The 14983-nt window shown below is 37.0% G+C and overlaps 1 protein-coding gene across 1 annotated transcript in view; it reads right to left on the bottom strand.

The window, feature by feature from the left end:
• LOC131958110 (uncharacterized) overlaps positions 1-14983 on the bottom strand; it is a 65580-nt gene that overhangs the window by 35825 nt on the left and 14772 nt on the right. Inside the window, exon 2 of the mRNA XM_059322988.1 lies at positions 2049-2296. Coding sequence (XP_059178971.1) covers position 2049 — 1 coding nt within the window. The 5' untranslated portion in view covers positions 2050-2296. The remainder of the gene's footprint in view (positions 1-2048; positions 2297-14983) is intronic.

Raw genomic sequence — 14983 nt, 5'->3', positions numbered from 1 at the left:
ATTTTTGAATTATGAAGCTCTTGAAACTGTGATTAGTTTATCAATCAATACATTTGTTAGTACGCTTAATGAGAACTTTTTTCCCTATTTCTGTAAAAATTTGTTAGACATTTGTTTCTAGAGGCACTATTCGAATAAAAAAACAAAACAATATTGATTTTTTTTTCTAACACTTGGACTAAAAATTGATCTTCTTCTGTGCACACCAATAATTAACAAGGAGTAAATTTGCGTTTTGAATCATTATGGAGATTAAAACAAATAAAATTAAATTGATTCGTCGGTACCGTCGTAGAAATTGGTTGGTCAAAGAGTACATTGACACAATATGTTAATAGCAGGTTTTGCTTGCTGAAATATTGATGAATTCCTGAACAAATTATTGGACGAACGGGCTGATAATTTATAGAGGACGTAGATGTGAATGTAGTGATGGGTGGAATGGTGGATATTGTGGTGCCATCACAGAAAGGTGTTGGTCAGAGAGTGCATTGGCACATGTTAATAGCAGGTTTTGCTTGCTGAAATATTGATGAATTCCTGAACAAATTCTTGGACGAACGGGGTGGTTTATGATAGAGTAGATGTGATCGATGCAGACTCCTAGGGATCTCTTACAGAGATAACATAAAGTGGTTTGTGAAATAATCATTTATGAGATAAGTTTTTTTAGAGTCTGCAGTACATAGTCAAAACTAGAAAAAAGTGAGATGGTATGCGCATGTCACAAGAATCTAAGACCTATCCAAAACTATAATGCAAGGCACTATGTCAGGAGGGAGAAAAAGAAGGGGAAGGCAAAGACGACATTCGATGGACGACATCAAAGTTTGGATCGTTGCAGAACATTTCAGAAAAGCAGACGACAAAAAAAAGTTGGCGGATAATTATGAGAAAATCGACTGTTGTGCCCCAACGATCTCAATAAGGGTTAAATGATGATTTAATGATTGATTAAAAATATATTATAGTTAGACCGAATTACCTTATAAAAGACAGCGGAGATACGAAAGACATTCTAAATGTCTTGCTGTCGAACATATTAATGGACATACTAACTCAGAAAGCTATGTGGCTTGTACATAACTTAATTGGTAGAACACGCGTAGGATTGATCATTACTGTGTGATAAAGATGAGGAACGTTCTAGAAACCAAACTACTAAAACAGTCAAAATGGTAAACTAATGAACACCATCATAAAATGCACGCGCTAATAAATTCGACCAATTAATTAGGCAGCCTAATAGACTATTAAAAAAGATGATTATTTAAAAAAAAATTACTGCCAATACATTTTGGTTTCCTGTCTTGGGTTTATTTTCGGCTCTTTTTTTAATCTACGACGTAACGTCATCTTAAGACCGATACTTAATTAGCTCTTAATTATGTGTTGGTTGATTGATAGTAAAACTCTAGTAAACAATGTACTGCTTTTAATTAAAGCTTCGTCGTGTATGCTTCAACAATTCAAGACATTATGATCATTTAAGTACGTGTTCGCTTTAGTCTGCAACACATAATCACATATATTCCTCAACCTGGGACCCATATTCTCCCACACGCCCCAATCTAAGACCCACAATATCAGATGTGCCCCAATACGGGACCCACATTCACAGACATGGCCCCATACGGGACCCACATTCACAGACATGCCCCAATACGCGACCCACATTCACAGACATGCCCTATACGGGACCACCATTCACAGACATGCCCTATACGGGACCCACATTCACATACATGCCCCAATACGGTACCCACATTTAGAGACATGCGCCAATCTAAAACCCACATTCACAGACATGCCCCAATGAAGGGACCCACTTTTACATGCCCCAATACGGGACCCACATTTACATGCCCCAATACGGGATCCATATTCAAAGACATGCCCCAATACGGGACCTACCATCGAATACATGCCACAATCTAAGACTCACTTTTACAACTGCGCCGAACTGGATTATAGGTAATTACTTTTAATCTATTTCTTTAATACATATAAATAATAAATTAACATAAAAATATTAAAAGAAAACTTACTTTTGTGTATTCTATTTTCTTCTGGACGACCTTCTTTACTCTTTGGGCAAGCTACTCAATGTTCTCAAGCTCCGAGCTGTTTTAAATACGCTACAGACACGTCTGCTCTGGCCAGGTAATTCCACCAGCTATTTATCTCCCGTAGTTGCCAGTTGCCGGCTAGGCGTGGGAGTCTGGACGAGTCTTGTGATGGTGATAGATGGTGACTCCAATTTCACGACTCAACTTTCTCTCGTTTTCTGCCGCCGCTGTCATGGGGATATATAATTAACATAAGTTGATCGATGTTTGATTAAACTACAGGAATCATTAATCGGTTTAATTATATTGCATACAAAAGCACACAAAACAGCCATTAGGGTCATCGACTAGGGTCAAACAATCGTGTTTGTTACATTGCCCATGCTAATTACTAAGAGAAACAAAAGCTTCACAATTTTAAATGAACTCATTAATAAGAACATTTAAAAAAAAAATAACAAATAAGTCTTTGTGGACACGTCTAGTTTTTAAAACCTTACTAAAAACCAATCTCGATTGACTGCTAACCCGAAAATCTCGAGTTCGAATCCAAGTCAGTAGAACGCCCCTAAGTCCAACAAGCTCTGATGGGTACTAACTCATGTTAAGGAAATTAAAGACGGCTTGGCAAAAATTCTGACCACACCTGCCCTTTAAATGTCGAGGACACAGAGACATATGAACTCTACTTCATTTGCCAAATCGATCGGCTAGGTCTAAAGAGGACTCTATACTAATAACAAATATGCCTTTCAAAATACCCTATAGTCTCTCCTGAGTTCAACACTGTAATGTTTAGTGTCACTTTGATAGATCATGAGTTACTTCTACGTTGTAATTACCATAAAAAGCGTTGTTTTTGTTAGTGTCGCTAATGACTGTAATTTTTACTTGGCTGTACGACAGCCCAATATATATCTCCGTGGATGGAAACAAATCTATATATATAAAGCAAAGTGGTCAAGTGCCCGATAGGGCACTTCCCGGCGCCGCAGGCGCGTCAAATTTGGCACGATGGTGCCTTGTGGTGATAGAACACAAGGGGCAATGACGGTTGGCCGAAAAGTCCACGGGGAGGGGGTCAAAACTGACCTCGACTGACCGGCGCCTTATATGGGCTATATTACGAAAAAAAATTTCCTCCGACGACCCCCCTTGAAATTTTGTGAGGTGGTAGGAGAACGCCTTGGGGTGTCACAAAAAACTCGCCATGTCCGGGAAAAATCGGGAAATTGGTCAAAACTGACCAGTCGTATTTCCCTATATAATCTTTGTATTTTATGGGAAAAACAGAGGGTCATTTCAACGCAGACTTTAGGGTACTTAAACTCAGTATATCTGGCTAATTTTTGGCATACATTTAGGTAAATGGCTTGACCTTTAGGGAAAACTGTCGGTTTGACTCAAAGCCCTCGACGAGGGCTGAAATCTGACCGCGAGTGAAATTCTCTTTATATGAGCTCTATTACGAAAAAAAATTTCCTCCGACGACCCCCCTTGAAATTTTGTGAGGTGGTAGGAGAACGCCTTGGGGTGTCACAAAAAACTCGGCATATCTGGGAAAACTTCGTAAAGGGGTCAAAACTGACCAGTCGTATTTCCCTATATAATCTTTGTATTTTATGGGAAAAACAGAGGGTCATTTCAACGCAGACTTTAGGGTACTTAAACTCAGTATATCTGGCTAATTTTTGGCATACATTTAGGTAAATGGCTTGACCTTTAGGGAAAACTGTCGGTTTGACTCAAAGCCCTCGACGAGGGCTAAAATCTGACCGCGAGTGAAATTCTCTTTATATGAGCTCTATTACGAAAAAAAATTTCCTCCGACGACCCCCCTTGAAATTTTGTGAGGTGGTAGGAGAACGCCTTGGGGTGTCACAAAAAACTCGCCATGTCCGGGAAAAATCGGGAAATGGGTCAAAACTGACCAGTCGTATTTCCCTATATAATCTTTGTATTTTATGGGAAAAACAGAGGGTCATTTCAAAACGGATTTTATGGCACTTACCCTGTTTACATCTGGCTAATTTTTGGCATGTTTATAGGTAAATGGCTTGACCGTAGGGCAGACCTGTCGGTTTGACTCAAAGCCCTCGACGAGGGCTAAAAAGTGACCGCGAGTGAAATTCTCTTTATATGAGCTCTATTACGAAAAAAAATTTCCTCCGACGACCCCCCTTGAAATTTTGTGAGGTGGTAGGAGAACGCCTTGGGGTGTCACAAAAAACTCGCCATGTCCGGGAAAAATCGGGAAATTGGTCAAAACTGACCAGTCGTATTTCCCTATATAATCTTTGTATTTTATGGGAAAAACAGAGGGTCATTTCAACGCAGACTTTAGGGTACTTAAACTCAGTATATCTGGCTAATTTTTGGCATACATTTAGGTAAATGGCTTGACCTTTAGGGAAAACTGTCGGTTTGACTCAAAGCCCTCGACGAGGGCTGAAATCTGACCGCGAGTGAAATTCTCTTTATATGAGCTCTATTACGAAAAAAAATTTCCTCCGACGACCCCCCTTGAAATTTTGTGAGGTGGTAGGAGAACGCCTTGGGGTGTCACAAAAAACTCGGCATATCTGGGAAAACTTCGTAAAGGGGTCAAAACTGACCAGTCGTATTTCCCTATATAATCTTTGTATTTTATGGGAAAAACAGAGGGTCATTTCAACGCAGACTTTAGGGTACTTAAACTCAGTATATCTGGCTAATGTTTTGCATACATTTAGGTAAATGGCTTGACCTTTAGGGAAAACTGTCGGTTTGACTCAAAGCCCTCGACGAGGGCTAAAATCTGACCGCGAGTGAAATTCTCTTTATATGAGCTATATTACGAAAAAAAATTTCCTCCGACGACCCCCCTTGATATTTTGTGAGGTGGTAGGAGAACGCCTTGGGGTGTCACAAAAAACTCGGCATATCTGGGAAAACTTCGTAAAGGGGTCAAAACTGACCAGTCGTATTTCCCTATATAATCTTTGTATTTTATGGGAAAAACAGAGGGTCATCTCAACGCAGACTTTAGGGTACTTAAACTCAGTATATCTGGCTAATGTTTTGCATACGTTTAGGTAAATGGCTTGACCTTTAGGGAAAACTGTCGGTTTGACTCAAAGCCCTCGACGAGGGCTAAAATCTGACCGCGAGTGAAATTCTCTTTATATGAGATCTATTACGAAAAAAAATTTCCTCCGACGACCCCCCTTGATATTTTGTGAGGTGGTAGGAGAACGCCTTGGGGTGTCACAAAAAACTCGGCATATCTGGGAAAACTTCGTAAAGGGGTCAAAACTGACCAGTCGTATTTCCCTATATAATCTTTGTATTTTATGGGAAAAACAGAGGGTCATTTCAACGCAGACTTTAGGGTACTTAATCTCAGTATATCTGGCTAATGTTTGGCATACATTTAGGTAAATGGCTTGACCTTTAGGGAAAACTGTCGGTTTGACTCAAAGCCCTCGACGAGGGCTAAAATCTGACCGCGAGTGAAATTCTCTTTATATGAGATCTATTACGAAAAAAAATTTCCTCCGACGACCACCCTTGATATTTTGTGAGGTGGTAGGAGAACGCCTTGGGGTGTCACAAAAAACTCGGAATATCTGGGAAAACTTTGTAAAGGGGTCAAAACTGACCAGTTGTTTTTCACTATATAAACTTTGTATTTTATGGGAAAAACAGGGAATTTTCAACGTAAGTTTTAGGTTACTTAACCTCTGTACATCATGCTAATGTTTTGCATACACTTCTATAGATGACTAGGCCGTATGGAAAAACTGTTGGTCAGACTCAAAGCCCTCGACCAGGGCTAAAAGATGACCGCGAGTGAAATTCTCCTTATATGAGATAATATATAAATAAATTGACGAACGATCATTAATATTATTTGAGGTCGTAGACCGACCCTCGAGGGTAACAAAAAAACGTTATTCCCGTCGGAAAAAGCCATTGTAGTCGTCAAATATGTTCATATATCATATTTTCTTATATAAGCATAGTAACTGTTTGTTTAAAAAAAAATGTAAACAAAGTCATACGTCATTTGGTCCATTTTCAAGGGAGGTAACTTTTTAAAATAATTATTTTTCAAATAATTGTTCACTTTTTAAAACAAAAACAGAAAACGACAAAGTATAGTATTTGTTTTAGAAAAAGATTAGTTGTTAATTAAGCTATGTATATTAATTAAATAAATAAAATTATTTTAAAAGTCAATGTAATATAAATTATGAGATATACTGTTAATAGAACCTCTGTATTTCTAATTTTATTTTATTTATAAATTGTGTACTTTTTATATTTTCACTGCAAGCGGATGTGAAACAACATACAGCTTCTCTTAACTTAGCATTACAGTTTAAATTTAAGCACTCCATACCTCATCCATCACCAAATAATTAGTATTCAAATTATCAAATGTTTTTGAAAACCTAAGCGAAGCTAGGCAGTATGCCTAGTCTATATATAAAGCAAAGTGGTCGGGTGCCCGATAGGGCACTTCCCGGCGCCGTAGGCGCGTCAAATTTGGCACGAAAGTGCCTTATGGCGATAGAACACGATGGCCGGTGACGGTTCGGCAAAAAGTCTACGGAGAGGGGGACAAAACTGACCTCGACTGACCGGCGCCTTATATGGGCTATATTACGAAAAAAAAATTCCTCCGACGACCCCCCTTGAAATTTTGTGAGGTGGTAGGAGAACACCTTGGGGTGTCACAAAAAACTCGGCATGTCCGGGAAAAATCGGGAAATGGGTCAAAACTGACCAGTCGTATTTCCCTATATAATCTTTGTATTTTATGGGGAAAACAGAGGGTCATTTCAAAACGGATTTTATGGCACTTACCCTCTTTACATCTGGCTCAGTTTTGGCATGCTTATAGGTAAATGGCTTGAACTTTAGGGAAAACTGTCGGTTACACTTAAAGCCCTCGACGAGGGCTAAAACGTGACCGCGAGTGAAATTCTCTTTATATGAGCTCTATTACGAAAAAAAATTCCTCCGACGACCCCCCTTGATATTTTGTGAGGTGGTAGGAGAATGCCTTGGGGTGTCACAAAAAACTCGCCATGTCCGGGAAAAATCGGGAAATGGGTCAAAACTGATCAGTCGTATTTCCCTATATAATCTTTGTATTTTATGGGGAAAACAGAGGGTCATTTCAAAACGGATTTTATGGCACTTACCCTCTTTACATCTGGCTCAGTTTTGGCATGCTTATAGGTAAATGGCTTGAACTTTAGGGAAAACTGTCGGTTACACTCAAAGCCCTCGACGAGGGCTAAAACGTGACCGCGAGTGAAATTCTCTTTATATGAGCTCTATTACGAAAAAAAAATTCCTCCGACGACCCCCCTTGAAATTTTGTGAGGTGGTAGGAGAACACCTTGGGGTGTCACAAAAAACTCGGCATATCTGGGAAAACTTCGTAAAGGGGTCAAAACTGACCAGTTGTATTTCCCTATATAATCTTTGTATTTTATGGGGAAAACAGAGGGTCATTTCAACGCAGACTTTAGGGTACTTAAACTCAGTATATCTGACTAATTTTTTGCATACTCCTAGGTCAATGGCTTGACCTTTAGGAAAAACTGTCGGTTTGACTCAAAGCTCTCGACGAGGGCTAAAAAGTGACCGCGAGTGAAATTCTCTTTATATGAGCTCTATTACGAAAAAAAAATTCCTCCGACGACCCCCCTTGAAATTTTGTGAGGTGGTAGGAGAACACCTTGGGGTGTCACAAAAAACTCGGCATATCTGGGAAAACTTCGTAAAGGGGTCAAAACTGACCAGTTGTATTTCCCTATATAATCTTTGTATTTTATGGGGAAAACAGAGGGTCATTTCAAAACGGATTTTATGGCACTTACCCTCTTTACATCTGGCTCAGTTTTGGCATGCTTATAGGTAAATGGCTTGAACTTTAGGGAAAACTGTCGGTTACACTCAAAGCCCTCGACGAGGGCTAAAACGTGACCGCGAGTGAAATTCTCTTTATATGAGCTCTATTACGAAAAAAAAATTCCTCCGACGACCCCCCTTGAAATTTTGTGAGGTGGTAGGAGAACACCTTGGGGTGTCACAAAAAACTCGGCATATCTGGGAAAACTTCGTAAAGGGGTCAAAACTGACCAGTTGTATTTCTCTATATAATCTTTGTATTTTATGGGAAAAACAGAGGGTCATTTCAACGCAGACTTTAGGGTACTTAAGCTCTTTATATCTGGCTAATTTTTTGCACGCTCTTAGGTCAATGGCTTGACCTTTAGGAAAAACTGTCGGTTCGACTCAAAGCCCTCGACGAGGGCTAAAAAGTGACCGCGAGTGAAATTCTCTTTATATGAGCTCTATTACGAAAAAAAAATTCCTCCGACGACCCCCCTTGAAATTTTGTGAGGTGGTAGGAGAACACCTTGGGGTGTCACAAAAAACTCGGCATATCTGGGAAAACTTCGTAAAGGGGTCAAAACTGACCAGTTGTATTTCCCTATATAATCTTTGTATTTTATGGGAAAAACAGAGGGTCATTTCAACGCAGACTTTAGGGTACTTAAACTCAGTATATCTGACTAATTTTTTGCATACTCCTAGGTCAATGGCTTGACCTTTAGGAAAAACTGTCGGTTCGACTCAAAGCCCTCGACGAGGGCTAAAAAGTGACCGCGAGTGAAATTCTCTTTATATGAGCTCTATTACGAAAAAAAAATTCCTCCGACGACCCCCCTTGAAATTTTGTGAGGTGGTAGGAGAACACCTTGGGGTGTCACAAAAAACTCGGCATATCTGGGAAAACTTCGTAAAGGGGTCAAAACTGACCAGTTGTATTTCCCTATATAATCTTTGTATTTTATGGGAAAAACAGAGGGCCTTTTCAACGCAGACTTTAGGGTACTTAAGCTCAGTATATCTGACTATTTTTTTTTGCATGCTCCTAGGTCAATGGATTGACCTTTAGGGAAAACTGTCGGTTACACTCAAAGCCCTCGACGATGGCTAAAAAGTGACCGCGAGTGAAATTCTCTTTATATGAGCTCTATTACGAAAACAAATTTCCTCCGACGACCCCCCTTGATATTTTGTGAGGTGGTAGGAGAACACCTTGGGGTGTCACAAAAAACTCGGCATATCTGGGAAAACTATGTAAAGCGGTCAAAACTGACCAGTTGTATTTCCCTATATAATCTTTGTATTTTATGGTAAAAACAGAGGGTCATTTCAACGCAGACTTTAGGGTACTTAAGCTCAGTATATCTGGCTAATTTTTTGCATGCTCCTAGGTCAATGGCTTGACCTTTAGGGAAAACTGTCGGTTACACTCAAAGCCCTCGACGAGGGCTAAAACGTGACCGCGAGTGAAATTCTCTTTATATGAGCTCTATTACGAAAAAAAAATTCCTCCGACGACCCCCCTTGAAATTTTGTGAGGTGGTAGGAGAACACCTTGGGGTGTCACAAAAAACTCGGCATATCTGGGAAAACTTCGTAAAGGGGTCAAAACTGACCAGTTGTATTTCCCTATATAATCTTTGTATTTTAGGGGAAAAACAGGGAAATTTTAACACAATTTTTAGGTTACTTAATGTCTGTACATCATGCTAAGTTTTTGCATACACTACTATAGATGACTAGGCCGTATGGAAAAACTGTTGGTCAGACTCAAAGCCCTCGACGAGGGCTAAAAGATGGTCTTGAGTGAAATTCTCATTATATGAGATATATATATATATATAAATAAATTGACGAACGATCCCCTTAATATTATGTGACGTCGTAGACCGACCCTGGAGGGTAACAAAAAAAAACTTTATTCCCGTCGGAAACAGCCATTATAGTCGTTAAATATGTTCATATAACGTAATTTCTTATATAAACAAACAATATAAGTAAACAATGACATACGTCATACGTTCAGTTTTCAAGGGAGGTAACGTTTTTAAAATTATTATTTTTCAAATAATTGTATACTATTTTAAACAGAAACAGAAAATGACGAAGTATAGCATTTGTTTTAGTACAAAATTAAGTTGTTAATTTAGTTAAGTATCCTAATTAAATTAATTAATTAATTTCAAAAGGCAATGTAACATAAACTATGAGATATACTGTTCATGAAACCTGTGTAGTTCTAATTCCATTTTAGTTATACATTGCGTACTTTCCGAAAATTCTCTTTGCACTAAATATACATGACGAACAAAAACATTTTTTTCTAAAGTTAGCATTACTGTTTAAATTCAACTTATAAAAGCACTCCACACCCAATCCATCGCTAAATAATTAAGTATTCAAATTCTCAAATGTTTTTTAAAAACCTAAGCGAAGCTAGGCAGTATGCCTAGTCGTAATTATAAATGTTAGTCTAAACACTAAATGGTCCAATTTTATCATTGTTTTTTTTAAACCTAGGGCATTTAGTGTTGGGTATAAACCAAGGGCATTTAGTGTTGTGTATAAACTCAGGGCATTTAGTGTTGTATATAAACCCAGGGCATTGAATGTTGTACATAAACCCAGGGCATTTAGTGTTGTATATAAACCTAGGGCATTTAGTGTTGTATATAAACCCAGGGCGTTTAGTGTTGTATATAAATTCAGGGCATTTAGTGTCGTATATAAACCCAGGGCATTTAGTGCTCTTTATATAAATCCAGGGCATTTAGTGTCGTATATAAACCCAGGGCATTTAGTGCTCTTTATATAAATCCAGGGCATTTGGTGTTGTATATAAACCCAGGGCATTTAGTGTTCTATATAAACCCAGGGCATTTAGTGCTGTATATTAGCCAAATATGGCTGCGTGATTCGGGTAAAACAATCATGGTTTACTGTAGTCCCTAACTTTAAATTAATTCCCATTTAATTTCTTTTTAAGTAGTTCTCAATTAAACCTAAGTATAAATAAGCAGATAAAGTAGAGTTGACGTGTTTCTTGACTACGGCATATGAAGGGATGGTGTAGTCTGCACTATGCCCAGCCGCGTTTGCTTTTCCTAAAGTAAATCAGGTACCGATTATAGCTGAGTGGACTCATGGACGTCCCGCAGCTCTAAGTTTGGACCGTGAACCGAACTCGGGACGTTCGGGTTGTAGTCGAACAACGCTCAACCACTCGACCAAGCCATCCCACGTTTTAAAGACTTTGCTGTGTAATGTCAGTAGACAGTACAAACAAAGATTTTAACTTCACTATTATTGTGTATGGGTCAACTTCTAAATCTCCTTTATTTTATCTGTAAAACACATATTCTGATTATCTTTATGAAATCTGTTTTTTTACTTTCTCGTATATACGAAGTATAGAGAAAGTATTGTAATCGTGCACAAAAATAACATGAAATTTTGACAGTTTTCACCGTTTTACTCCTCAGTCCTTCATCACATCCGGAGTATACAGGACTTATTTTAATCAGGCAAAAATTATAAATACAAATATATAAACATTTTGGCATTTTATGCGTTATCTAGTCGTAAAAACTGGACTTTGCAATTCTGTCCGTATGTCTGTGTGTGTGTGTGTGTGTGTCTGTGTGTAAACACGATAACTTGAGTACCCTTATAGCTAGGTTGATGAAATTTCATATTTAAGTATTTTATCAAAATCGTAGATCCTGATAAACATTTGAGCGATTTCCGATAACCGGAAGTGGTACTTTTTCTACTTTGAATTTTTCAAAAGCCTATAACTTGAGTACTTTTTCATATAGATAAATGAAATTTCACATGTAAGTAAAAGATCTAATTCTCTGCTTTCTGTCAAATTTTGAGTAATTTCCGTTGATTGAAAGTACTAATTTACGCTATTTCCGATTTCTCATAAAACGAATGTAAATTAAAACTAATAATATTCCGCACTATTATGCACGTTTTATTTGGCGTTCACAAGTGTGCAATTCTTTTTTCTACGAGATTTTATTCTATTTTTAAAAGTTTAAGTATTTAAAATGGATTAAAATTCATGTCTATATCCCGAGTTCCCATCCCCTGTTTTTTTTATAAAAGAATATTCGAGAAAATTTAGGGGAGATCACTCCCGATTTATTTACCCTAGGGTTTAAAAAACATACTTCATAAAAAAATTATTCATCTTTAAAGCTAGACTGTTAAATAATCTCTCTCATAAAATCGCCAGTATTCTCTTTGTTTATAAAATTATAATCTGTCATTATGTTCAAGATTGTAATCATTTCATTCATAACAGCGACTGTGATGTCTGTTTTTTAATTTAGAATCTGATTTCAGATCAGACATGTATATGTTTGAAATTGTGCGCGCATATTGATTTGGCTTATTGATGTATTTTACAGTAGCTGAAGACGGTTGAAAAGATTATAGAGTTATGAATATAGAAACATGTCGTGGCCTTGATAAGCATATAACTTTCTCAATGTTTCCTACGTTCTTTGATAGATAATTACCGACAAAAGCCTTTGATAAATTTCAAAGCCGATCTCTGTAATGCTAATACAGGATTATTGATTTATATTTTTTAAATTTCCTGTTCATCTTGCGTTTAAGTTCTCTTAATAAAGGCCATTTATTTCAATTGCACTATATTGACTCCTTATATTTAATTATTAAACAGCCATCACTTATTTGACGTTTTCGGGGTGAGTACTACAGATCTTTTAAATGTGAGGTGGCCTAGATGTAGAGCGCCAGACTGCTAACCCGAATGTCTCGAGTTCGAATCCGAGTTCAAGTCAATGGAGCGTCCCAGCTCTGATGGGTAACTTACTCACGTCAAGGAAAGTAAAGGCGGCTGGGTATAGAGCTGAGCTCATGTTCCCTTCACATCCCGTGGTCAAGAAACTTATGAACTTCACATCATCTGACAAATGGATCACTAGGTCTAAAGAGGAATCTTTACCACAGATCTTTGATAAAAACTAAGGTTAAAAGAGTAATTCCCAAAGGCTGGGGCTATTGCAGTTCACTACAAATAGCCCTCAGAAGGCTATTCGTACTCTGACTAATCAAAACGAGGCATTCTCTGTGATTCTTAAATTCCCCTATTTATGCAATATGAAATTGTATGAAGAACTAATTCCCAAAACAACTCAATACCAGTTTAACTACTTACTATGTAATCAACAGCACCAACTTCACTAGCATATACAACACACACAACGAGCGCGTTCAGTGTTTTATATTCATCTTACGTTGACTGCACGGAAGCAAATGTATCTTATGTAATGATTGGCTCAGTTAACTCGCTGATAATTAAAGAAATACCGAACACAAAACAAGCCAAGAAGAGTTACAGGAAAAATGAAACAAAATTTAAAAAATTAATTTTAGATTTAAATATTTGTGTTTTGTATTTTAAAAGTATGTCCTGCAACAAACATTATTGCTCGTTTGTGTATAAATAGACAGCGCAAACGCAATCTGCTCCTAATACATATGTGTTATACATTATACAAAGGATTCTATAAACTTTTGTAAGATTTCTGGTAACCAGAAATTGTACTTTATCCCCAGTTTATCAAAAATTTTCAGAATCTGATCTTTTTATATCAAATTCTCCTAAAGCAGCATATTCAAAGAACGTATTACTGTATAGTTTTCTCGAAAATCGAGCGATTTGTCACATTGCATGAAAACATATTCTTTTTATTCAACATATCCATCTTTTACACAAATAAATGTACTCATATGAATCGTTTACAAAAACAAATATATTAGTGAGTGTTGTCAACAAAAGCAAATATATTGGTGTGTATTGTTTACAAAAACAAATATATTAGTGTGTTTTGTTTACAAAAACAAATATATTAGTGTGTATTGTTTACAAAAACAAATATATTAGTGTGTATTGTTTACAAACAGAAATATATTAGTGTGTAATGTTTACAAAAACAAATATATTAGTGTGAATTGTTTATAAAAGCAAATATATTTGTTGAAAATGAGAATCATAATTTCACAGACAGAATGCTCTCCATCTCAGAGAATTACAAATTTCAAAAAGTCAACGCAGACCTTCATTTCGTTCGTATCCATATTCAATCATTCTATTTTTACAGCCACAAATCGTATGATTATCTTTTCAACTAAACAAACGCTCCATTTCAATTTTCAAATTGTGAGATATAATTTCCATAGCTCTGAGCATTATCGTAATCAATCAAAGCCTAATTAAAATCTTTTATTTTAACTAGCTGTATCGCTGTTTTACGTTTTGAATTCCGTCGAAAAAAAAAGAAGAGAAGCATGGTATTCAAAGGGTAATTCCAATGAATAGACAATCGGAAACGACATGCAAATGACATCAGTTCAGGAATTCATCACCCGTGTTCTAGCAAGTCCACACTCAATAATTCTAAAGTCCGTAACACGATAAAAAAAATTGGCAGCTTCTCAAGAAGGACCAGACCAAATATGGGATCTGGTTTCTGGGAGTTTTCTGTATTGTACAAATAAATGGTAATTGTGTTTGGGGTGATTTTCCCGTTTCTCATTGATCGGTGGGGTAGTTTGATTCAATAATATTTTCTTGCGGAAAGATGTAAAACATGTACGGATATTTGGCTGGATTGTTGTATAGTGAGGTTAGGACTCCGATCTAAAATGCGAAAATGTGTAACTTGCTTGTTAGTCAGGATATTGATTTTGATTTGTTGGTCAAGATATAGATTGTGATTTGATTGTAGGTGAGGCTATAGACTGTGATATGATTGTTGGTCAATATATAAATTGTTATTTTATTGTTGGGCAGGATATTGATTGTGATTTGATTATTAGTTAGGATATTGATTGTGATTTGATTATTAGTTATGATATTGATTGTGATTTGATTATTAGTTAGGATATTGATTGTGATTTGATTATTAGTTAAGATATTGATTGTGATTTGATTATTAGTTATGATATTGATTGTGATTTGATTATTAGTTAGGATATTGATT

The sequence above is a fragment of the Physella acuta genome, unplaced genomic scaffold (assembly GCF_028476545.2).
Source record: "Physella acuta isolate Inbredline_101_S28 unplaced genomic scaffold, ASM2847654v3 ptg001290l, whole genome shotgun sequence".
NCBI classification, from domain to species: domain Eukaryota; kingdom Metazoa; phylum Mollusca; class Gastropoda; family Physidae; genus Physella; species Physella acuta.
This window is presented reverse-complemented; position numbering and strand designations above follow the sequence as displayed.